Here is a 23,955-nt window from a genome sequence, read left to right as displayed (position 1 = left end):
ATGATCTAATCTCGGATGATTTAATATCACCACGTTTTGTATACTATATTGCAATGAATAAAGATCCCCAAATATTTATAAGTATTCTGTTTGATATTCTATGGAAATCTAAGATCACTAATCATATAATACCAAAGCTACGCTCAAGATAAATTTTGACGATGGTATCTAAGAGGATATACCACTCTTCTGCGTCACACATGCCTTTCGGAAGGCGAACAATGCGGTGTATTGGGTCGCATCTTTTGCAGCATACCACTCTGGGGCTATCTTATGGAAAGTCTTGGAGCACATGCCGGTGGCACTAGAGCGTATTTTGTACTGTGATTATTCTGAGCGTACTCATGACTGAATGTAGTGAGCTGCCAATGCGCAAAAAATAATAATAAAAAAAAAGTTAATGTTGGTGTGGCGTATTTCTGCGAACTTGATACACCGGTCCAGATGAAATCTTGGGTTTAGGAATCCGGTTAACTTATTAGACCGATACCCCTTGCCATGGTAAGAAGCGCTCCGCCCTTCCTCATCCACTTCGCTCCTCTAAGATCTGAAATGGCGACGGGCTCTCTCTGGGCCGCCCTTCTCAGGCGAGCCCGCGATGGAAATCCCATGGCTCCATACCTCAGGGCCGTGCCCTTCGCTCGTTTCGAAAGCCTTAGGCCCTTCTCCTCCGGCCACTCGAGGGGCGAAGCCGTCGCCGTCGAGGAGGAGCGCGCTGCGCGGCTGGACGATCTGAGGAGCCGCCTCTTTCGGCTCCGGTTCCCCAAGCGGAGCGCGACGGCCGCCCTCGATAAGTGGGTCGGCGAAGGGAGGAAGGTCACGGCCTCGGACCTCCGCCAGATCGCCAAGGACTTGAAGCGATCGCAGCGCTATAAGCATGCCCTCGAGGTTGGTACTTGCCCTCGTTTCTCTTCTGTCGACTCCTATTTCTCCAGTTTGTGTTTGGAGTTTGAATTTTTGAGTTTATATATGCATTAAAGAGTTGGCCGCTTCGATTGAAATGAAAGATAAAAATAAAGAAAAAGGGAATCCTCGGAACAAGAAAACAAAACACTCGGAGCAGTTGTTATGAAATTTGTGGCTTTTCGATCATTCAGTGCTGCCGGTCTCTGGACTTCTTGCCATTGAGAGTGCTACTGATTTTCAAGCAGATTATGTGTGGCCAAGTGTATCTGATACTTATTACAAGCAAAGTTGTGTTCTTGAGTGAAAATTACATGGATTCATCTGGACAATAGCATGAAAACTATTGTAAAGAGATGTGGTATAAAGAAGAGTTGGAGAGCATGCGGTGAGCCTAGAGGGTGCTTTAATGGCTATTTTATATCATTTTCATATCTCTTTGTTTGCTAGCTCGAGAACGTCTTGCCGATAAGTGTTGAAGTTGCTTGATTTAACAATTTTATGAAACCAAAAATTTAGATGCTAACATGGTGGCACACATGGTCCTTGACTCTCGATTCATCACTAAATCTGTGAACTTGTGCAAAGTTAACAGGTGGTAAACTATTCACATTGACAGGGTCTTTGCTGATGTGCTGGGAACTTTGGCTTTGGATTTGCTAAAAGATATGGCCAGGAGAGTATGCCTTAATTCTGTGGCTTGCAAGACAGTTTGAACAGATTAAGGTTGTTTAAGAGGATAAAGAGTGATAATGCTTGTGCCATTAGAATTTACCTGTATGATGCTAACATTACTCACATGTGATAAAACATAGTCAACTCTGTTGTTGTATATACCAAAAGCATAGAAGATACAATGGTAGTGGAACTTCATTTTTTTTCCAATATAGATAATTTCTTATATCTTCTTGGTGGATAGATAATCTTTGAAGATTTATTCCCATTATGGACCATTCTTTTTTGCATTGTTATTTCCAATAAATATCACCAAGAGAATTGCATTACTATGGAACACTAATTACTAACCACATCTAACATTGATGTCACTCTTTAGGAAAGCAAATTTTATAGAATATACATTTCAAAAACTCAAACATGATGTGAATGGACATGAGCTCTATTGCCAATTTGCTATATAAAATTGTGGAGTACGGTATATTGTTTGATGTGCTACACTATGGAATGATAATGTCCACTACTAGGTCAGTACTCACATCTAAGATAAGGAGGGTATGTAGCATACTGATGAGGCCAAGAAAGACATGTATCATATGTCATGGTATTGTAAGAACTGATGCCTTGACATTAGGTGGTTAAATATATTTATCAATGAGATAAAGTAGTATATTGTATTTCAGGCCTAAGGGAACATGCCAATTTCTTTCCCTGCTTTTGATGTTGTAAGCCTCTGTCCTAACATAATGATATGTGATTGTATCAACTAGGTTTTGTTGCTAAAAGCAAAGGATTTGTCTTGTGTTGAGGGATTCTAGCTGTTTGCTGATTGGGGAGTGTGATGTTTTCCACTCCATTTGTTATTGCATGGGATGTTTGCAAGCAAAGCTACACGGTAGAAATAGGGTTTGATTTGGATTATGTTGGGCACAATGAGAATTTCTCTCATATTAAGGCATCCTGGTTATTAATTTGATCAGGAAATGTGTTTCCTTTTGCTAGTATCATGATACAGGGAGGGATAATAGGATCCATGAAATCCTAAAATTAGTTAAAAGTTTAAGGGAGCCATATGGTTTACATCCAGCCCAGCAAAAGGGTCAGCTATATGGATATTTCTTTTGATGACATGCAAATGAGATGTTGGGCTTGTTGATAGGTAGAATATTTAGATGAGATGACAAGGGAAAGGATTTTAGCTGATTTCTTGGCTGGGCATTAAAAACGAGATCCAAGGAAGAGCATCTTCAAATTTATATGAACTTTTACTAGATTGTAAAATAAGATAAGAAGCTATCAGAAGATCAAACATGAATTTGTAATATATGTACATTGAGGCTTTTAGTGTGACGGTAAATATATAGCTGGAATACATTACACAGTGGTTTCAACAACTTATTGATTGTCTAGATTGCTGATATTAGCAGTTTATGAAATGCCTATATGGGCGATAGTATGAAATCAAAAACTTGGGGATGCAATGCTGATTGGAAGAGGTATCAAAGATTATGAAGTTATCCACATCATTAACTGATGAAGATCCATGAAAACACCCACAGTGATTAGGTAGTCAAAGACAAAGCGAATTGAGATCGAAGACAAAGGATTCAAATGGCAATGCTTTAATTGTTCATGTGTAGTCGGAAAAGGATGTTTCTTAGAGGACTTAATGAATGGTATCTAATATCGAATTGTTGCATTGATTTGGTGTCCGTAAAAATTAATGTAGGCACTAGATAGTTATTTTCATTTTTCTAGTTGGAATGGCAAATTATACTGAATTAGTTGTAACAAAAATATGCAAAAAATGATACTACATATAAGCTGAATCTTCTATTCTTTTCTCGTAAGTGAAGTGAGGACTATAATGACTTCATAGTTTTACGGACTATTTTAAAGATGCCATATGTAAAATTCATTTGCGCTACTTTCTGTGTGATCCAATAATAATAACTTTATTCTCATTCAAAGGAAGATTGAAGATGTGGATGTGATTGTAAGGAAACACCTTTGAAAACCAGGCTTTTGTGGTAGCTGGATCAGTAGCAAGGTGTATTAGGTGTAACCTTGTTATGTTCTCCAAATTTTATAAACTTGACACCTAAAATATATCTTTATATTTTTTAATCATCATCTGAAAGTTCAATTGAACTAAACTAATCCTGTCAATTGGTTTTTTCTTCCCGTCACTCTTGTATCTGGGAAAATTGAAACTTAGGTAAGTGTTGATAGTATATGTTTTTCTCCTTGGATGTTTGTGCCTTCAATTTGTCAAATTAACAACTAATGCAATCATTCCTTTCTTGAAAAATAAAGACCTCTTTGTTTAATTTCTCTTATGTTCAATTTCAGTGCCTCTTTGGGTGCATGTAACAGGGCATGCAGTTTCACCCCTTACTATAAGTGGACCACTTCATTTGTTTGGGTTGATGTGATCTGGTGGTAATCAAGTAATTGAACTTAATCAAGTAACTGAACTTTTTGAAAAACTTTTGACTAGTTCTATGGGCCATTTTGGCTGAAGGGCAAGTTGCAATGACAAAGACTCCAATAATGACCTCTGTGTTACATCATATAGGTGTTTTTATGAGCCAGCGACAACCAAACAAACACTTGAAATTAAGTTACATAAACAAATTACATATGCAGCCAAACAGCTGCATACAGCTGCAGTTGCTGAAAATACTGCAACATGTAATTCCAGATACATGAAAGCTTGTAGCCAACTTGTCTATAATGGTTGTTAATATGATAATTCTTGCATAGTTGACATTGGGGAGGAAGGATTGGAATGCCACTGACACTGAGCCTCAATCGACCCGTATGTTACATGGTACCAGTACCATCAAAATGCCCCTGACCCTGTACGAACCCTGTACCACCCCAAACTGCCCCACATCTTCATGTGCTCACCTTGTGCTGATCAATACACCTTTTTTTCCCTTTCCCTTTTACTCATCTAAGGCAGCCTTATACTGGCCCTTATCGGCCTCTTGCTGCACTGTACTGAGGTAGATAACAGTCTGGCCTGTGACTAATATAGCACTGTAGCTTGATTTTAAAATCCTCACTGTGGAGTGAATTAAAAAAAATCAAGCAACTATAGATATGTTTCTCATTTGCCGAGTTTGAATGAACGAATTGAACTAGATATATGGTTTAATTAGTTTGAAATGAAGATCTTTGGGGAATAATTCTTTGGTCTTTTTATAATCAAAAGATTACTCAAGGAGCGTCTTTAATTGGATTTTCAAACATAAGATTGGATCTGTGATATGGCATTACTTTAATATATTCTCAACTTGGTTGCTGTCCTATTCACATCTCAATACAACGATAAGGAAGGAGAAGTTGCGATGAGTATGCTCTTCTAAAGCATGGACTGCTCACCTTTTTCACTAGAGTGCTCTATCTTGGATTGTTTCAACTGCATATGGTAATGAGCCATGTCTTTTTTGGCAGTCACATCATATTGATAGGATATTTTGCTCTGTATTTTCTATTTTAAATCTTTTGAAATCTCCCACTCATGGTTTTATCATACTCTATTTGTGTTTCAATTTGCTTGCTAGTATATATTTGTTGTATTGAGAGGAACATAGTTTCTTATACCAAATTATTTTTCCTCCTCTCTTTGTCTACATTCATTGTGAGTTTAGGGAACCTCAGGGTTTGCTCCTTAATTGCATGAGCTTAAGTTGACCAGCAATAAGCAGAGAAAAATTTAAGTGTCGCGATTTTATAAGTAGTGTGAAAAGAATGACATAGACAAAAGGGAGATATGGGAAGCAATGCTTACAGTGGAATCTTCCACAAAATAAATGAAGAGAAATATTTTCGTTAATTCATGTAATCAATTATTTGACCTATACTGGAATTCTTCGTAGTCAAGTTGTAAGAAATTATGGTTAAATTATATTTAGCTTAATTAAAAAAAGCATAGGGCTATAAGAATTACTGCCAATGTTGTTTAAGAAAACCATCTCCATTCTCCTTGTGTAACAGAAGAAAGAAAATGTTCTATCTTATCGGAAGTTGTTCCGATCTTGACTTTGCATATGATCTCTTTATTTCTCCCATCTCCTATGCCAATATATCCAATACATCAAACAAGGTATGCGGAACCACCTGGTTCACCTTACACCAAATCAAACCGGTGGAGAATCGGGTTGCGGTTCGGCTCTAAATTTTAAAATCCTCCCCAAACCACTCTGAACTGTTTTGAACTGTCCCAAACCTAGCTGTTCAGAGGGGAACCAGTGCGAACTGCTTTAAAGGCTTGAATCATGGTATATTGAACTGGGGTGAACCGTCTGGTTCATCCCGTACTGAACTGGTACCGTACCGAACCGGTAGCCGATCGGCATGGGTTTCGATATCGGTTTGGCGGACCTTGACATCAAATATAACTGAGCTCAGCTCAGCTCAACTCAACTAAGCCTTAATCCCAAACTAGTTGGGATTGGCTACATGAATTATTTTCCTCCATTGAAATAGGCCATCTACAATTTTCGTCCCTTTGAAATTTGAAAGAAAAAGTTCTTGGTTGGCAGAGATGCTTTGTCTAATAACCACCAAAGCTACCTTGTACGAACTCAAGATCTGCTAGGAATTTCTTCTTGCCTATCTAAGATAAAGTCATGAAAGTAGACTTTGATTCTTTTCATTTGTTCTTTTCTTGTATGGTCTGTATTTGACCTTTCCAAGCCTGTCTTTGATTATGTCAAAGAACTGTTTGGCTAAAGATGGACGGCCTTCAGCATCAGCTGCCCTTAAGAAACTTGAGAAACTGCTAGTAAACCTCATCATCAAATTTTTGCTCCAACCACCATGTTTGACATCTGCTATAGATATTTTGGTGAAAGAATACGTCATTCTTCTCTTACTCTCCACTGGCCAAAGAAAATGCTAACAATTAAACTACCATCCCTGGATTACAGTCAGTAAGCCAATGTGCTGTAAAATAAATTGCTGTTTAGTTAAAGCAGTTGTGTCATTAATTGCCTGATCTTATCTTTCTCGTTTTTTCATTTGTAGTATCTAGTTATCCAGTGTACTTGATTGACATTTCTTGAGCAATAAGCATGATCCAGATAATGATGCAAAGTACGTTTTGTGTCCTTTTTTTGCATGCTTAGAGAAAGCATGCTGCAATTATTTCAGCTTGAAAATGTACAAGTTTGAGTATATCAGAGTGGATGAAAACTCATCAAGAATCAGAGTTATCAGGTAGCAACTATGCAATGCGCCCTGACTTAATAACTATAGTTTTTGGTGTTAACACTGCTGAAGATTTTTTTGAAGGGCTTCCATCAACTGCAAAAACCTGTGAAGCATATACTGCCCTCCTTCATTCATATGCTGCGGCAAAACTGACACTCTGCAAGTGCTTTGACCTATAATGAAATGATGACCTAGTATATGTTAGTTGGACAGCTGGATAAGGTTTCCATAGTTGTTGAAGAACTGAAAAGGCGAAAAGTTTCACCAGATCTCTTCACATATAATCTATGGATAAGTGCATCTGCTGCAACCATGGATATTATTGGTGCAAGAAGGATTCTTGATGAAATGGCCCATGATTCAAACTCTGAGAGAGGCTGGATAACCTATATATATCTATGTTGCCGCTGGTCATCTCGTGAATTCAGATTTCTCTTTTTGAGGATGCAAAGATTAGCCAAATAGAAAGGACAACTTATGGTTTCCTCATCATTCTACATGCTAACCTAGGGAATACAAAAAGAATAAATGAAATATGGAAATCTTTGCAACTGAGTTCGCAGAAAATGCCTAGCAGAAATTACGCCTGTGTTCTTTCTTCCCACCTCGTGCTTGGGCAGTTGAAGGAAGCTGGAGAGGTTATTGACGAGTGGAGAAACTCTAAAGTCCTGGACTAATGCGGCAGAAAAACTGTGAACTCACAACTTAGGGTGTTTTTGGTTCTCACCAGAGAAATTTTATGTGGGGAAGAAACAAATGAAAAATATTACTTATCATTGATTTTATATTCCCTTAAGTAACAATTATAGCTCAAACTTTAGATTTCAACTCCTGCTTCGAAGTAAATTTACCAAATCTTCTATTTTATATGTTCCTTCTGACTGTTTTGTATATTATCAATAAATGTGCATCTCTAGCATCTTAGTTGCAATTGTCTGCCAGATTATTAATGCTTTTGTTTTCCTCAAATGTTATTAAAAAATGTGCTATAATTTATATCTTTTGTTTTTTGAATATAAATGCAAGAAACTTTGCCTCTTCATTAAGCAAACTTGCTTGTTTAAGTCCTACTTTTCTACTTAGCAAATTTATTACAGCTCTGTTCATCAGTAGCCTGCAATTTTTTTCTTGCGTATGGTTTTAGCAGAATGGTCCCTGTATTTAAAATCCAATGCTTTCTTCAATGCAATGGTTTTTGTTTCCATTTTTCACAGTTTGGAATTGAAGCGACGCAGGATGGCTGCACAGCCTAAACATGTATATGATCATCATGCAGATTTTAACATGGATGGACTCTTGGGATAATTTCCAACCATCCTCAGCTGATCATGCTGCCAGACTGGAGATGATTACCAAAGTCCATAGTATAGCTGAGGCTGAGCTATACTTCGAGAAATTATCAGACAGTGCTTCAAGGAGGGTTGCATCCTTCCCTCTTCTTCATCATTATGTGAAGGAAAGGAACTTAGAGAAAGCTGAGGCTCTCATGTCAATGCTGCTGAATTTGGGGCTCGTTGTGGATCCTCACCCTTTCAATGAGATGATGAAGCTGTACATGGCCACAGGTCAATATAAAAAGGTCCTTGCTGTGATCCAGCACATGAAACGCTGCAAGATCCCTCGTAATGTTCTTTCATACAACCTATGGTTGAATGCCTCTGGTGAGCTGTCTGGTGTTGCTGTAGTGGAGATGGTGCATGAGGAGATGATGAATGACAAGAATGTTGAGGTGGGTTGGAGCACATACTCAACCTTAGCCAATATCTACACAAAGTCTGGTCTCCTTGACAAGGCATTCGCTGCTCTTAGAACAGCAGAGGAGAGGCTCTCTGTGAGGAAGCGTCTTGGCTATTCTTTTCTGATGACAAATTATGCTGCTCTGAAAGACAGGGATGGAATTCTGAGGCTCTGGGAATCCAGTAAAAGAGTACCAGGGAGGATTTCTTGTGCAAATTACATGTCTGTAATGTTATGTTTGATCAAAGTTGGTGACATTCAAGAGGCTGAGAAGGTCTTCAAGACATGGGAAATGGAGTGCAGGAAGTATGATGTTCGGGTCTCCAATGTCCTTCTAGGTGCTTACATGAGAAATGGATGGATGGACAGGGCTGAGGCATTGCATCTCTATACCTTGGAGGAAGGTGCCTGCCCAAACTACAAAACATGGGAGATTCTGATGGAGGGTTGGGTGAAATGCAATCAGATGGATAAAGCTGTGGAAGCCATGAAGAAAGGCTTCTCCATGTTGAAAGCTTGCAATTGGAGACCCCGTTCTGATATTGTGGTGGCCATCGCCAAATATTTTGAGGAGCAGGGAAATATTCAGGAAACAGAGAGGTATGTGAAAGTTCTTCGCCATTTACGACTCATGAGTTTGCCAATATACAAGTCTTATCTGAGAGCATGCATAAATGCTAAAAGAGCTGCTCCCAATATGCTAGAGAAAATGGCAAGAGACGGAATTAGCTTGGATGCAGAGGCTGAGGAGCTTATTCAACGTGTCAGCAAACTTGATAATATCAGTGCTTATAATGATTTTTATTTATGGTGAGACAGATTGATGATCTTATTTGGAGTTGAGCTGGCTACACACTCCATGATACATTTCCGAGATTGGCGAATGTTCTGCAAATTAGTTTTACTGTATTCTCCATGCTGCAGGTTTACCAAATATCTGCTTTTCTGGAAGCAAGAAGCCAGGTCTCATATTATTTTGGAAAACCTACAGCTATTCACATTAGGATAAAGCTTATGGATGTGGAGGAAATTATTCAACGGCAACTACAAGGAGTTGTTCAGCATCAAATATTATGTAGATTAATCTGGAGGAGAATTTTTATGTATAAATTGCCCAGCATATTGGAAGAGTTCATCTGTCTAAGCAGACATAGTGGATAACACATTCTCTCGGATGGCTCTCATATGTGCCATGACTTTTTCTTGAGGGGGCATGGTTTCTTTCACCAGGTTGTGATCCAAGAAGTGTTTGATCCAGGCACTGATCAGAGGCAGGTCCTGTTCATTGATGATCTTGATCCCAATGATCTCTTCAATGATTCCAAGCAAAGTTGCCATCCAACCTGCAATGATGTCTACAAACCCTATTGTTTCACCTCCAAAAAACTTCTTTCCCTCAAGATGTCCCTCCAGAGTTTTAAGGCTCTCCTGCATCTCCTTCACTCCCCTCAGCTGCTCCTCCCCCACCTTGGAGAAGACATCAAAACTGCCATGCAAGCACTGTAATCAAAAAATAAGTTTAAGTGATTCAGAATTTCAGGATTTGTTTCATTGCAACATGATCAAAAGGTGAGTAAACTAATGTACGATTATGCAACCTTTTCTTCAACAAATTTAGCCCAGAAACGAGTGTTGGCCTTCTGATAAGGATTTGATGGCAAGAGAGGGTAGAGGTCACTCCATGCCTCATCTATGTATTCAACGATCACAACGGACTCAGCAGTTGGCTTACCGTTGTGGACGAGCACAGGGACCATCTTGTGGACTGGGTTGTACTGAAGGAGCTGGGGGCTCTTGTTGAGCAAGTCCTCATTCACATACTCATATTTGATGCCTTTCAGCTGGAGAGCCCATTCCACCCGAAGGACGAAGGAACTCAGGATATTCCCATAAAGCTTCACTCCCTCTTCTCCCATGGTTTCTCCTATCTTACTGGATCACAGATGCAACTGGTAATCCACTAATAGCTGAATGTGTTTGTTGTGGATTCCAGAGTTCGATGGCTATTAATATTACGGAAGAGGATAGGATTGACTTGTTCTGATGATGTCACAAGAATGTCCATATGAGAGATTTCAGTTGAAGTTTCTTGGAAGGATAAGAGTTGGGGGTCAGAGTTGGCGGCACACCAAAAAAAAAACTGGAAGGTTCTGAGTCCCTTCTCGCAAGTCAAAACGGGTTGATACCCATGAATAGACAGGTGACGTCTTGTATACGGAGCCGAATATTTTTTTTGTGGCCAATCATGGCTATTTTTGCTGGCACTGAATAGGGGTGGAAGTGGATTTTATAATATTCATATGAATTCGTTTTCGTATTTAAAATTATTTAAATATATATTAAAATTTAAGTATTTAATTAATATTTGTATTCGTATTTATATCTATTAAAAATAAATAAATATGGTTATGACGGGATGATTGGAGATTTCTGTTGATGTTTTTTGGATGGATAACAGTTGAGGGTCAGAGTTAGGCGGCCCACCAAAAAAAATAGGAAGGTTCTGAGTCCCTTCTGGCAAGTCAAAACGGGTTGATGCCCATGAATAGACAGCTGACGTCTTGTATACTGGGCTGAATATTTGTTCTATGGCCAATCTTGGCCGTTTTTGCAGGCACTGGAGAGGGGCGGAAGTGGATTTTATAATATTCATGTGAATCCATTTTTGTATTTGAAATTATCCAAATATAAATAAAAATTTGAGTATCTTACTAATATTTGTATTCGTATTCATATCGATTAAAAAAATAAGAATATTTTGCATAAATACTTTTCTAAATATCGGATTTTGTATGAATATCCTTCCCAAATTGATATTTGCATATACATACTCGTAAAACACTTGTTTTACCATTCTACCCTTTTTTTATTTTTGTTTTTGCATATGTACGGATGTACCTATGCTATCAACGACGTTAAAAAATTAACGGTTTCAAATTAAAATGACTAAAATATTCTTAATGGAGAGACATGTAAATAGACCGTGATCTCAATAGGAAAAGAAAACTAGGACAATAGCATAATTTTAAAATTTTATTTTATTTTTAATTAATATAAATATGATTTTTCTTAACACCGTTAGAACTACTGTTATATTACGGGCATTTGTACAATAATAAAATTTTACGAGGGTATACATGTAAATATTAATTTTGGAAGAATATTCATGCAAAATTTGATATTTAGAACGATATCCATGCAAAAAATCCAAAAAATAAATATAGATATGGACAGATATTATGCAATCCATATTCTAATATCTGATTTTATTTATAATTATATTTAATTTTATATAGCACTTATTAATTTTTTAAAAAAATAAATGACTACACTGACATACTATTCACTTAATTTATTATTCACTTAGTAATATATTTGATTACGTAGTCATAAAATTTAATTATCTGATTTATATCTATATTTATATCCATATTTTTTGTATTTAACTTGTATCCGTTTAATACAAGTATGTATATGAATTTTGTATTTGACTAATATCCGTAACTGTATCAATATTCGTCAAATAAAATATATATAAATATGAATATATTAGTATTTAATTCATATCTGATTTGATTTCAACCTAACACTGAATCACTTTGCCAAATGGAAGTTTTGAGCTCTAAGTGATAGGGCGGAAATTGTGAGTTCCAAGTGATAGGGCCATTTCTGACACCTTTCCTCGCTGACATTGTATAAGTTCAATTGGAAGAATTTAAGCGCCGTCATCGTCCCAAGAAGAGAAGGAAGCGTTTGCACATGATTTTCTATGTTAAAGGATTAGAAGCAAGTTATTTTTGATCTTGTTGACTTCAAATGCAATTAGTTTTACGTGCAAAGAGAAAGGTGAAGCTGTATTTTGATGGTTCAGGTCAATTCCAATGCTTTCTATCATAAACGCCAGGACCCAAACGTAGGATTTCTCAAATAGAACTAAAATATTAAAGGAAATTAAAAACTTGTAATTGAGTCTACTTACTTTACACTATTTTTTCCATGATAGTTGTTGTGGGGGTTGTTTTACACAAGGGCCAAAGAGTGAAATCCCAAGAACAAAGAATGAAATCTCATAAATCCACTTTAGGTGGCATTTGGTGATCCAAATGGGATCACCCATGATTTTTATTCTCGGATAATATGATTCATGATGATTTAAGATTACCATGTTTGGTATGCTATATTCCAATGATTAAAAATTTTCAAGTATCCATAAGTAAGCTATTTAGTATTTCATGAAAATTTAAAATTACTCACTATATAATACCAAAATTACTCCAATATATTCCATAAAAAATATATTTATTAGTTCTATAAATTATAAATCTTACAAAGATATATTAATTATTATTATAGAATTAATGTGGAGTGATTGATTAAAACCCTATTTGATTTTGATGAGCTCAAAGCATTTGAGTATATCTTTTGTTTACTAATGAATTCAATTGAGTGTTTCAGTGAAAATCTTGTCTAAGTGTCTCTAGATTTGTTTCAAGATAGTTTGGATAAGTTAAGAAGTCAGTTTGAACCAGTCTGAGACTCGAGTCGACTCCAGAATATTACGAGTCGACTCCAAGCGTATCAGAATCACTGGCACGGGCTCGAGTCGACTCCGGATCATTACGAGTCGACTCAGACTGAGAACAGACAGACGAACAGAAAGCATCAACTCAAAACCTGTCAGCGAGTCGACTCCTGAAGTGCGCGAGTCGACTCCGATGCTTACCGAGTCGACTCCGGAGTAATATGAGTCGACTCCAAGGAGTTACAGACAGAAAAGTCAGAGAGCGATTTCGACCCTGAGATTCGAGTCGACTCCTGTGGAACGCGAGTCGACTCCGATGGTTGGCAGGTCGACTCCAAAGAAAGCGAGAGTCGACTCTCAGTGGTTCACAAGGCAAAAGTCAGAAAGCAGTTTTCGGACTCTGAGATTCGAGTCGACTCCCGCAATGCGCGAGTCGACTCCGAGACAGCGCGATCCCAAAAAGACAGAAGACCAAATTATTGTCTCTGAGAGCCGAGTCGACTCCCAGACAGCTCGAGTCGACTCCAAGACAGAAGGGTATTTTCGGAAACTGAGAGCCGAGTCGACTTCGGAACAGTCCGAGTCGACACCAAGACTGGACGAGGCGAATGACAGAAGATTGGGAGTTCGGGCTCTGAGCGCCGAGTCGACTCCCAGGACTGTCGAGTCGACTCGAGTGGGCCAAGTTGAAAATTAGCTCCATGGACTTCATGGGATGAGCCGACTCCGAGAATGCCAAGTCAGCTCCAGAAGTTGGCGAGTCGACTCCAGGTTAAGTCGAGTCGACTCCCAGTCGAGGAGGTCACTTTAATTCAAATCCGGAACAGTTGCCGAGCCGACTCTAGAAAAACATGAGTTGACTCCCGCTACAGCCGAGTCGACTCCAGATCGCGCGAGTCGACTCCGACCCCCAACAGACATATTGTCAGGTTGTGCAAAGTGTGCAGAACGGGCAGAAAAAGGTGTCTAACGGCTAGTTTCCGTGGGGGATGGGTTAAATAGCCACAGAGAACTGTAGCAAGGAAGAGAACTACCATTCCATTCAAAAAGATCAAGCATTCATTCTCTGCAAGTGGTTTTTCAACGAAAAGAGGGAAGAGCGCCATTAACTCCTTTCCAACCACATCTTCCCAACATTGAAAGAGATCTCCTCCTGCCTTCAAGTCGTCCAGAATTTCAAGAGGAGACCCGAAGTTCAAGAAGCCCTTTCTCTTCTCCAACTTAAACGCGTTTGAGGGCTCTTAACTTTGCTTTTATTAATATTGCTGTATATTTGCTTTTGAGAAGCTCTGTTTTTCTGTTTGTCCTCATTATTAGCATATTGTCTTAACTTGGTTCAATCGGGGGATTGAATCAAGGATGTAGAGGTTGGTTGGTGAGCCTAGGTTAAAACCAACGTGTAAGGGTTCGATTGTGATCCCGGAAAAACAATCGGGGTGGTTCTAGTCGGTGAGCCAGGGAAAACCGACCGAGTTCGTTGTGAGCTCGTAAAACAACAAGTTTGGTTGTGAGCTTGTAAAACAACCGACTGTAATCCAGGGGGTTATAGTGAATTCCCAAGTGAGACTTAGGGAGTGGACGTAGGAGCAAGGGTTAGCTCCGAACCACTATAAAAACCTTGTGTTTGTGATTGTTTGTTCTTTTCTCTTACTCTCATCTCACTCACAGCACATAGCAACTAACTAATCATCTTGCTAAAGTCTTAATTAGTCTTCCACAAATATTTTAGTTGCAAATTATTTTAAAAATCCAATTCATTTTAAAAATCCAATTCACCCCCCTTCTTGGGTTGTCAAAGTGTCAAAAAATATCGGGCTCCTTAGTGGGATTGCTGTTATGAACAGATATAAACTGATGAATCTTTTATTGTACACCGTTGGAATGAATAACTGAGGTTCAGCAATCACTTTGTCATAGGAAATGTGATCATAAAGCCTGCACAGGACTTTAGTTGTGCCCATGTCTTATCTTTCAGTCAGTTTTAGCTTTTGTTTAAGGGTATATAATCGCTAAAGCATTTCATTTACTTTATACATGTACTCCATAGCACAGTTTCTTCTGCTTGTGGTCGTTTTTATCATTCTTAGTTTCCTCTCGTGGACCCCCATTAAATGGGCATAGAGAAAAATGTGTGTGAATGGGTGTGTTTATACCATGGTTCACCAAACCGGCCGATTCGGGCTATATTGGATTGGTCTAGTTAGCTATCGGTACGAGCCGATTATGTGCCGCAGACGAAGAAGATAAAGAGAAGGAGAGAGAGCGTGGGGAAAAGAGAGAGGGAGGAGACCTGTGGCCGCCATTGGAGAGCCGCGCAGGAGGTGCGGCGGTGGGGGCGAGGACGCGGCCGTGGCTTTTTAATTTAGAAATTTTAAGTGAAATCGCAAATCCATTGTCGACTTCACTTAAAAATTTTTAAATTTTTTAATTCAAAAATTTTTAAGAGAAGTCGGCAACCGATTTGTCGACTTCACTTAAAATCTCCAAATTAAAAAGCTATGGCCGCGTCCTTTGTTTCGAAAGAAACAAGAGACGTGGCTATGGCCTCGGCCTCCGCCGCGCCCCCACGAGTTCCCCCCCTCCCCCCCCCCCCGCCGCCCCTCCCCAGCCTCTGCTGCCCCTTCGCGGCTCTCCGATGGTGGCCACAAGTCTCGTCCCTCCCTCTCTTTTCTGCGCTCTCTCTCTCGTTCTCTTCTTCCCCGGCTCCAGCGGGGAAGAGCTGGCCAATTCTGGTACGAACCGAAATCGTACCAATCCGGTAGGCGACCGGTACGCCTACCGGAACCATACCGATCTAGTAGACGACCGGTACGTCTACGGGTACCGGTACCAGTACGGCGAACCTTGGTTTATACTACCACAAGATATAAAAAAAATAACGTTACACCCACTACTAAATTCAATATTGGTACTCAAAACATAAAATGTATGCCATTGTACACGACCCACGAGGCCTAAAATATTTATATATGAAAATTTATTTATTTTCTAGATCTCTAATTTATGCATCTAAGTCATCCCAACATCAATGCCTTGTAACATTCCATAATAACCATATATCTGGAGTGGCTTGATGCATGGATCACAGGTCTTCAAATTGCATAATTTTTCGTATATGGATATTGTAGACTTTTTAAAATCATATCTAATGGTTTATATTTTTATTTTTTGATCACAAATATTGAATTTGATGGTGGGTGTACCAATTTCCAGCAACAGTTGGCGCTAGAGGAAGGGCCCGAGTTGCGACCATGAAACTGAGAAGCAAGGGAGCTTCCAATGCCTCCCGACGTCCTCCACCTAGCCCCAGACATTCTGTCCAGAACTCGCCACCTCCGGCTGATCCGACTCCCCAAGTTCGGCCGGAGCAGTTTGACGCCCTGGTACAGCAGGTTCAGGCTTTGGCCGCTGTTGTCCAAGGCCTGTAGCCCAGGGGCGTCCCGACGATGCCGCCCCCTCCAGCCCCAGTTCAACCGGCGCCCTCTGCGAGTGAACCACCCCTCCCCGGCCAAGATCACCATGTTCCCGTCTCCCCCTGGGGAGAACACCCGGTAAGGGGCCCTGGAGACTGGCCAGGCTCCGCAGACAAATGGAGAAACCGAGGTAACAAATCGAACAATCTTGCAGGGGCTCAAGGCCAGGCTCGACCGGTCCAAAGGACAATGGGTCGAAGACCTGTACAACGTCCTCTGGGCTTACCGGACCACGTTCCGGGTGCCCACCGGCGAAACTCACTTCAATTTGACGTACGGGACGGAAGCCGTCATCCCCCTGGAGGTCGGGCTCCCTTCTTCGAGTGTAGAGCGTTTTGATGCCAGCTCCAGCTCCTTGCAACTCAGGAATAATCTCGACTTGGTCGAAGAAGTAAGAGAGGCCGCCCGAGTTCGCATGGCAAAATACCAGCAAAGGACGGCGCAGTACTATAACGCCAGAGTCAAGATCAAATCCTTTAAAGAGGGGGACCTCGTCCTCAGAAGGGCGGAGGCCTCCCAACCGACCGAGCAGGGGAAGCTGGCCCCGAACTGGGAAGGACCCTACCGGATCGCACGTGTCCAGCGACCCGGAGCTTACAAGCTAAAATCTCTTGATGGGACTCCCATCCCTCGGAGTTGGAGCTCCGAAAATCTTCGGGTGTATTACCTCCCGAAGGATCCCCCACATCGATTGTAAAGTTGAGACTTATTTACAATTATCTAACTGTGATAAATTTCTCCTGGTGTCTGCATGCTCCCAGATGGCCCGGCCCAGTTCATGTATACGACCCTGCTCGGATGCAAATAGAACCGAGCGAGGCCGGACCGCCACAAAAACTCGGAATGCCGATATCTCCATTTTGCACGATCTCCATCAGGTATCGAGCTCGGCTCGATCTCCATCAGGCATCGAGCTCGGCTCGATCTCCATTACCTATCGTGCTCGGCACGATCTCCATCGACTATCGAGCTCGGCTCGATCTCCATCAGGCATCGAGCTCGGCTCGATCTCCATCAGGCATCGAGCTCGGCTCGATCTCCATTACCTATTGTGCTCGGCACGATCTCCATCGACTATCGAGCTCGGCTCGATCTCCATCAGGCATCGAGCTCGGCTCGATCTCCATCAGGCATCGAGCTCGGCTCGATCTCCATCAGGCATCGAGCTCGGCTCGATCTCCATTACCTATCGTGCTCGGCACGATCTCCATCGACTATCGAGCTCGGCTCGATCTCCATCAGGCATCGAGCTCGGCTCGATCTCCATTACCTATCGTGCTCGGCACGATCTCCATCGACCATCGAGCTCGGCTTGATCTCCATCAGGCATCGAGCTCGGCTCGATCTCCGTTACCTATCGTGCTCGGCACGATCTCCATCGACCATCGAGCTCTACTCGATCTCCATCAGGCATCGAGCTCGGCTCGATCTCCATCAGGCATCGAGCTCGGCTCGATCTCCATCAGGCATCGAGCTCGGCTCGATCTCCATTACCTATCGTGCTCGGCACGATCTCCATCGACTATCGAGCTCGGCTCGATCTCCATCAGGCATCGAGCTCGGCTCGATCTCTATCAGGCATCGAGCTCGGCTCGATCTCCATCAGGCATCGAGCTCGGCTCGATCTCCATTACCTATCGTGCTCGGCACGATCTCCATCGACTATCGAGCTCGGCTCGATCTCCATCAGGCATCGAGCTCGGCTCGATCTCCATTACCTATCGTGCTCGGCACGATCTCCATCGACCATCGAGCTCGGCTCGATCTCCATCAGGCATCGAGCTCGGCTCGATCTCCATTACCTATCGTGCTCGGCACGATCTCCATCGGCCATCGTGCTCGGCACGATCCCCCACAGCCATTATGCTCGGCCTATCCTCGCCGGCTCAAGTGATCCAGGCATCCTGAACCTGGCGCTAGAGTGGCTGCTCCGTGTGCAAGCTCGAAAGTGACGACCCCGTGCCTTGGACTAAGCTCGGAGCCGTTCTCCATGGACCAATTCGCAGCACGGGGCATATAGCCCCGAAAAGGTACGCCCCAATAGCGTTCGCCTTGTTCGATATGCATGCTCCGTTCATTCTTATATCCTTGAACACCTCGATTGGTAGCGGGGTCCTCAGCCAAAAGTCAAACGCGTCTACTTAAACCTTAGCTCGGTTTCGCGGCCGCTCGGTAAAGTTCGGTCCCGAGCTCGAGGCTCGGTGGTCAGAGCAAGACGCTCCCTAAGGCTCCGAGCCCTACGATCGTGGAATATCTAAGCTCAGGAGCTCGGCAAGTCCGAGTCTGACCTAAAATGCCTTGGTGGTTTGAACGAACATTTGAGAAATCAAAAAAAATGGGGGGGTTGGGAAAAAGCGCATTCATTGGAAAAAGCCCAAAGGCTAAAGTACAAAATTGGGGGTCGGCCGTGCGACAAGCGCGGACCGGCCCCGAGTTACAAAAAAAAAAAAAAATTATTATTAGTTAGAGCGCGGCGTCTTCGGCCGGAATCTCCCCGGGCTCGATCTCAGCGCCCTCGGCCTCGACCCTCTCGGCGGTAGCTTCGGGCTCGCCGACCTCATCGCCTTCGGGCGCAGTCTCGGGGACTGAAGACGTTGCCTCTCCCCCAGGGATCTCCGAGGCCGCCTCGGCCGACTCCCCCTCGAGGCCCTCGACCCCGGCTCCGGGCTGAAGCTGGTCGAGATCAAAGTCGGGACAGAGCCGGCGTAGTTGGTTGCAGAAGTCCGTGAACCCCTGAACGAGGCCATTCACGGCTTCCTCCTCGAGCAGCTCCCGGAACTCCTCCGACTCCCGGAAGACCTGAACCGCCCGCCTCTGGGCCTCTTCCTCCTGGGCTCCTGATGCAGCACAAGTGTGGGGAAAGAGGAGAAGAAGGAAGAACAAGAGAGGGAAAAGGAAGAAGAGGTTGTAGAGACGCAGGAAGAATAGAGGAGGAGAGGAGAAAAAGAGAAAAAAAGAACGTAGGGGGAAAGAAATTCCAAATCACTTCATTCAACCCTAATCATGAAAATAGTTCCCTATATATAGGGCCCAAATACACAACTTGCATAAACCCCCTTACACAACAATAAATCCTAATAAGCCCACAAATAACACGAATAAACCACAAATAAGCCCTAAAATGCAAATAAACTCAGAAATAAAATAAACCACAAATAAATCCCTAAATGCAAATAAATGCATCTGGCTCAATCCGGAGGCTCAGGATCATCTGGATGAAGGGCTCTGATGTCCCCATCAACTCCTCCCGGGTGAGAAAAACTCGACCCCATCGAGTACAAGTCTGGCCGGCTGTCGTACTGCTCCAGAAAATCGGGGTCAAGGCACTGCAACTGTGCTCTGGAAATCCACGTCACATCAGACTTTGGTCGACCTTTCCACCGAACAAGGTAACGTTGGTAACTACCATTCCTGGTTGAAATAACCTGCTCATCCAATATATGTTCTATTTGTTCTCTACGTGCATGAGATTTGGAAGGTGGTGGCTCAACAGCAGGTAAGAGGTCAGGGTGTCCAACATGGGTAGGTATATCAATAAAGGGGTCAGAAGGCATGAATATTAACTTTTTGTATGGGACTAAATCTTCAATATTAAATGTCGCACTAATCCCATAGTCATCAGGAAGATCCACAACATATGCATTCGAACTGGTTGTCTTTAAGATTTTGAACGGTTCTGCACTACAAGTTTGCAATTTCTTAAACGTTTCCGAAGAAAGTCGTTCAAACCTAATTCTTATCATGACGTAATCTCTTTCACTTAACTCATTATAACGTCTGGTTAAATCAGCAAGAAATTTATATTTTAAGTTATTAAAGTGACTGCAATTGCTGATTTCTTGATGCGATGAATGTGGATGTGATGCAATTGATTGTGCAGACTCAAAGACTCTATACTGATGAGACATGAAAAACAGGTCTATGGGTTGCCTAGGTTTGTAATCATGCACCACCTCAAACGGATTTATGCCTATGGACTTATGAACCGAACTATTATATGCAAACTCAACTGTCAGTAATATTAAACTCCAGGTCCTAGCATATGCATTTGGGTTGAGCCTATAATGTTGAAGGTTGGGCAAAAATACTCCGGAAACTAGATCAATTGCGTGTTGGATATCACGCATCGGAGAAAGTGCATCCGGAAGATCATCAGGGACTACATCATTAAACTCCTCTAGAAGGAAAACTACTATAGGGGAATGTTCAAGATTGGACTCCACATGGGTATCGTTAGCTACAAGTGCCAATTCAGGTGACTGGCTCTCAATATCTGTCACTACCTCTTCCACAGTAGTGATGTGAAATGACTTGGTTGTATTTAGATCAATAGTCTCCCTTTGGGAATCATTTTGGACAAAATCTAATTCTATAGGTTCGTCTTCAAAGTCTTCTTCATAGTCTTCTATATTTGGTTCATAGACTTCTTCAACATATTCGACCTCTTGGCTCCTAACTTCTGGTTCAGTAATCAGGTAGGTCCTAATAGGACATTGGGATGCTATGTGGTCGAATTGTTGACACATTGAGCATTTGGTTTGGTGCCCAAGAGAATGGGGAAGGGTTACAGGTGGTGCAACCAAACCGATTTTAGGTTGGGCTGCAACAGGGGTTGGCGGTGTAGGGGTCCTAGAATTTTGCCTGAGCTCACGGATCTCTTGTGTGAATTTTTTGTATCCAGTCCGTATGGCAACGATCTGTTCCTTAATATACCTCAAAATGTCGGAATTCATGATAGTTACAGGGGTTTTAGGTTGACTGAAATAGTACTCCATGTCACTACAGGTTGACATGCAATGATGACACTAGGTGATGATGTGAAATGCAGTGTCACTAATGAAACCCTAATAACTATGATGTAGGACCAAATTTGATGCAGGACAACCTACTAATGCAATCTACTATGATTTCAGAAATCAGCAAGTCTCCACAATAATAACTTAAAATTTAAATGTTGCTGATTTTTACTTCGGTTATTCAGAATTAAGGATTAAGATTATTCAATTTAAGAAATTAGATTGCAATCAAGTAGTACAGTTGTTCTGATCCTAAATCAATCTGATCGAATAATGTTGAGAAACGTCTTGTTACTAGGGTGTGCTAATTTAATGTCAAGATTTAAAGGGTAAGAGGACGGGTTCGGAAGTGAAAGGTTCAATGTTCTGAATTATAACAACAATATAAGTTTTCAAAATGTGACTATCATGCAAGAGAACTAGAACATAATTAAATGAACAAGCCCAAGAAAAGTGGAAACCTATCACCTGTCGTGAAGTAGTCGACCAAAATTGTGTGCTCGTGGGCTGGGATGACGATTGGTGCGCGGCTGCAGCTGATGGACCCTTCAATTGGCTTCAATTTAGTTCTGATCACAGCACCTTGGTGAGTCTGCTGGGCTTGTAAAATGGCGGGGAGTGGACCTGTTGGAATTTTGTGAGATCGGATCAGGCCTCTGTAATGAGGGCTTGCTGGCTTGGGCCCGTGAGGTGGGGTGGCCCGAAACTTGGGCCCAAAAGGGGCCTGTCTGGGGTCGATGGAGGGTTGCTCGGTTGAGCTGCAGTGGCCGAAGACGAAAAGGAATAAGGGGAAAAAGGGGGGGGGGGGGCGGCGGAAGGTGACAGGGGTTCGGAATGGGGACGGCCGGCGGCGGCGCAGACGAAGCGGCAGGCGGGTGGCGGCAGAGCTGCGGTGACGACGGTGGCGCGTTGAGGTGGGGCGGCGTTGTGTGCGAGCGGAGGCGGAAACGGCGAGGCGGCGAGGGCAGTGCAGTATGGGAGGTGGGTTGGCGACGGATCTCGACGGCGGCGGGGTGGCGAGGCCGGAGGGGCGACGGCTGCGGCGGCTAGGGTGGAGCGACGCTTCACGGTCAGCGGCGATGCTGCGATCGGCCGTGGGGAAAGAGGCGCACGGCTTGGCGGCGCTGTGGCGACGGTGGGGCCGTGCTAAGCGGGCGGTGGCGACGGCGAAGTGGCGGCGGCGTAGGCGGTGGCGGAGAAGCGACGGCGGACGCAGTGATGCGGCTTGGCAACGGCGGAAGAAGAAGCGGCGGCCGATCGAGACGACGGACAGAGGTAAGGATTTTCCCTCTTTTTTTTTTTTTGTCGCGTGCAAGGCACGTGCTACTCTTTTTTTTTCTTTTTTTTTCTTTTTTTTTTGAATTACAGGTTCGGGTTATCGGGTCCGGATTTTTTGGTGCAACCCGCTCCGATACCCGTTCATCCGCACGTGCAACTCACGTGCGCTGCTTTTTTTTTTTTCTTTCTTTTTCTTTTTTTTTTTCCGGAACGGATCCGAGCTAGTGTGGCGGGCTAACGGGTCTGAGACTTACCCGTTTAGCTGGCCGTCTTCAACCTCCAACGGATTCGTTGGGGATGCGCCGGATTTTGTGGCGGTGGCTGCGAGGCGGGATGGAGATCGCAGTGGCGACTCTGGGGTTCGCAGCGACGGGCGGCGGCCGGCTACGGATACCCACGGGGCAGTGACCTCCTCCGAGGGTCGGACACGGCTAGCCGGTGACCAACACAAAGAGCTCGGGCACAGCGGCGCTTTCGTGGGATTGCGACGATCTCCAGCGATGAACTAAAGTCACGGCGGCGATGTTGGCGGTAGGGTGTGGCGGAGAGGAAGCAGCCGGCGAGGGTGGGCGTGGGTGTGGTGACGGGTGGTGGGGAGACCACCGAAGGGTTTCTTCTTTTCCTTCTTCTGTTTTGAAATCGAGGGGTTGTTCTCTTCTTTTTTTTTTTTCTCCGGTGAAAACCGACAGAGGGGAAGGGGGGCTGGTGAAAACCGAGAGAGAAAGGAAAAGAGGAAACACGGGACCGTGGCTTTGGCAGCAGGGGCAAAGCCTCTTGCTCTGATACCAAGTTGATGCAGCACAAGTGTGGGGAAAGAGGAGAAGAAGGAAGAACAAGAGAGGAAAAAGGAAGAAGAGGTTGTAGAGACGCAGGAAGAATAGAGGAGGAGAGGAGAAAAAGAGAAAAAAAGAACGTAGGGGGAAAGAAATTCCAAATCACTTCATTCAACCCTAATCATGAAAATAGTTTCCTATATATAGGGCCCAAATACACAACTTGCATAAACCCCCTTACACAACAATAAATCCTAATAAGCCCACAAATAACACAAATAAACCACAAATAAGCCCTAAAATGCAAATAAACTCAGAAATAAAATAAACCACAAATAAATCCCTAAATGCAAATAAATGCGTCTGGCTCAATCCGGAGGCTCAGGATCATCTGGATGAAGGGCTCTGATGTCCCCATCAGCTCCGAGCTGAGCCTGAAGCTCCTTGATCTTGAGCTCCACTTCCTTTATTGTCTGCTCACGCGTGGTGAGCAAGGACCGCGCCTCGGCCAGACGAGCCTCGGCCCCCCGCAACTCTGACCTGGCCAGAGAGTGGGTAGCCTTCTCCTCGTCCAG

General features: G+C 43.0%; 2 protein-coding genes and 1 pseudogene across 3 annotated transcripts; 2 read left to right on the top strand and 1 right to left on the bottom strand.

The window, feature by feature from the left end:
• Nucleotides 1-485: 485 nt before the first annotated feature.
• Nucleotides 486-10,865, top strand: LOC120104979 (Tetratricopeptide repeat (TPR)-like superfamily protein). The gene is made up of 2 exons (XM_039117003.3): nt 486-888; nt 8,078-10,865. The coding sequence occupies exons 1-2, from the start codon at nt 499-501 to the stop codon at nt 9,350-9,352; spliced, it is 1,665 nt and encodes a 554-aa protein (XP_038972931.2). The 5' UTR covers nt 486-498; the 3' UTR covers nt 9,353-10,865.
• On the top strand, nt 887-7,993 carry LOC113463531 (pentatricopeptide repeat-containing protein At5g09450, mitochondrial pseudogene; annotated as a pseudogene). The gene has a single exon (XR_016395972.1). The product of XR_016395972.1 is annotated as a pentatricopeptide repeat-containing protein At5g09450, mitochondrial pseudogene (transcript).
• On the bottom strand, nt 9,462-10,454 carry LOC103719091 (glutathione transferase GST 23-like). The gene is made up of 2 exons (XM_008808167.6): nt 10,137-10,454; nt 9,462-10,038 (listed from the first exon to the last, which is right to left on the bottom strand). The coding sequence occupies exons 1-2, from the start codon at nt 10,452-10,454 to the stop codon at nt 9,679-9,681; spliced, it is 678 nt and encodes a 225-aa protein (XP_008806389.3). The 3' UTR covers nt 9,462-9,678.
• Nucleotides 10,866-23,955: the final 13,090 nt, after the last annotated feature.

This window comes from Phoenix dactylifera, chromosome 7 (assembly GCF_051530095.1).
Source record: "Phoenix dactylifera cultivar Ajwa chromosome 7, Ajwa_hap1_PhDact_Kaust_v1.1, whole genome shotgun sequence".
NCBI lineage: Eukaryota > Viridiplantae > Streptophyta > Magnoliopsida > Arecales > Arecaceae > Phoenix > Phoenix dactylifera.
This window is presented reverse-complemented; position numbering and strand designations above follow the sequence as displayed.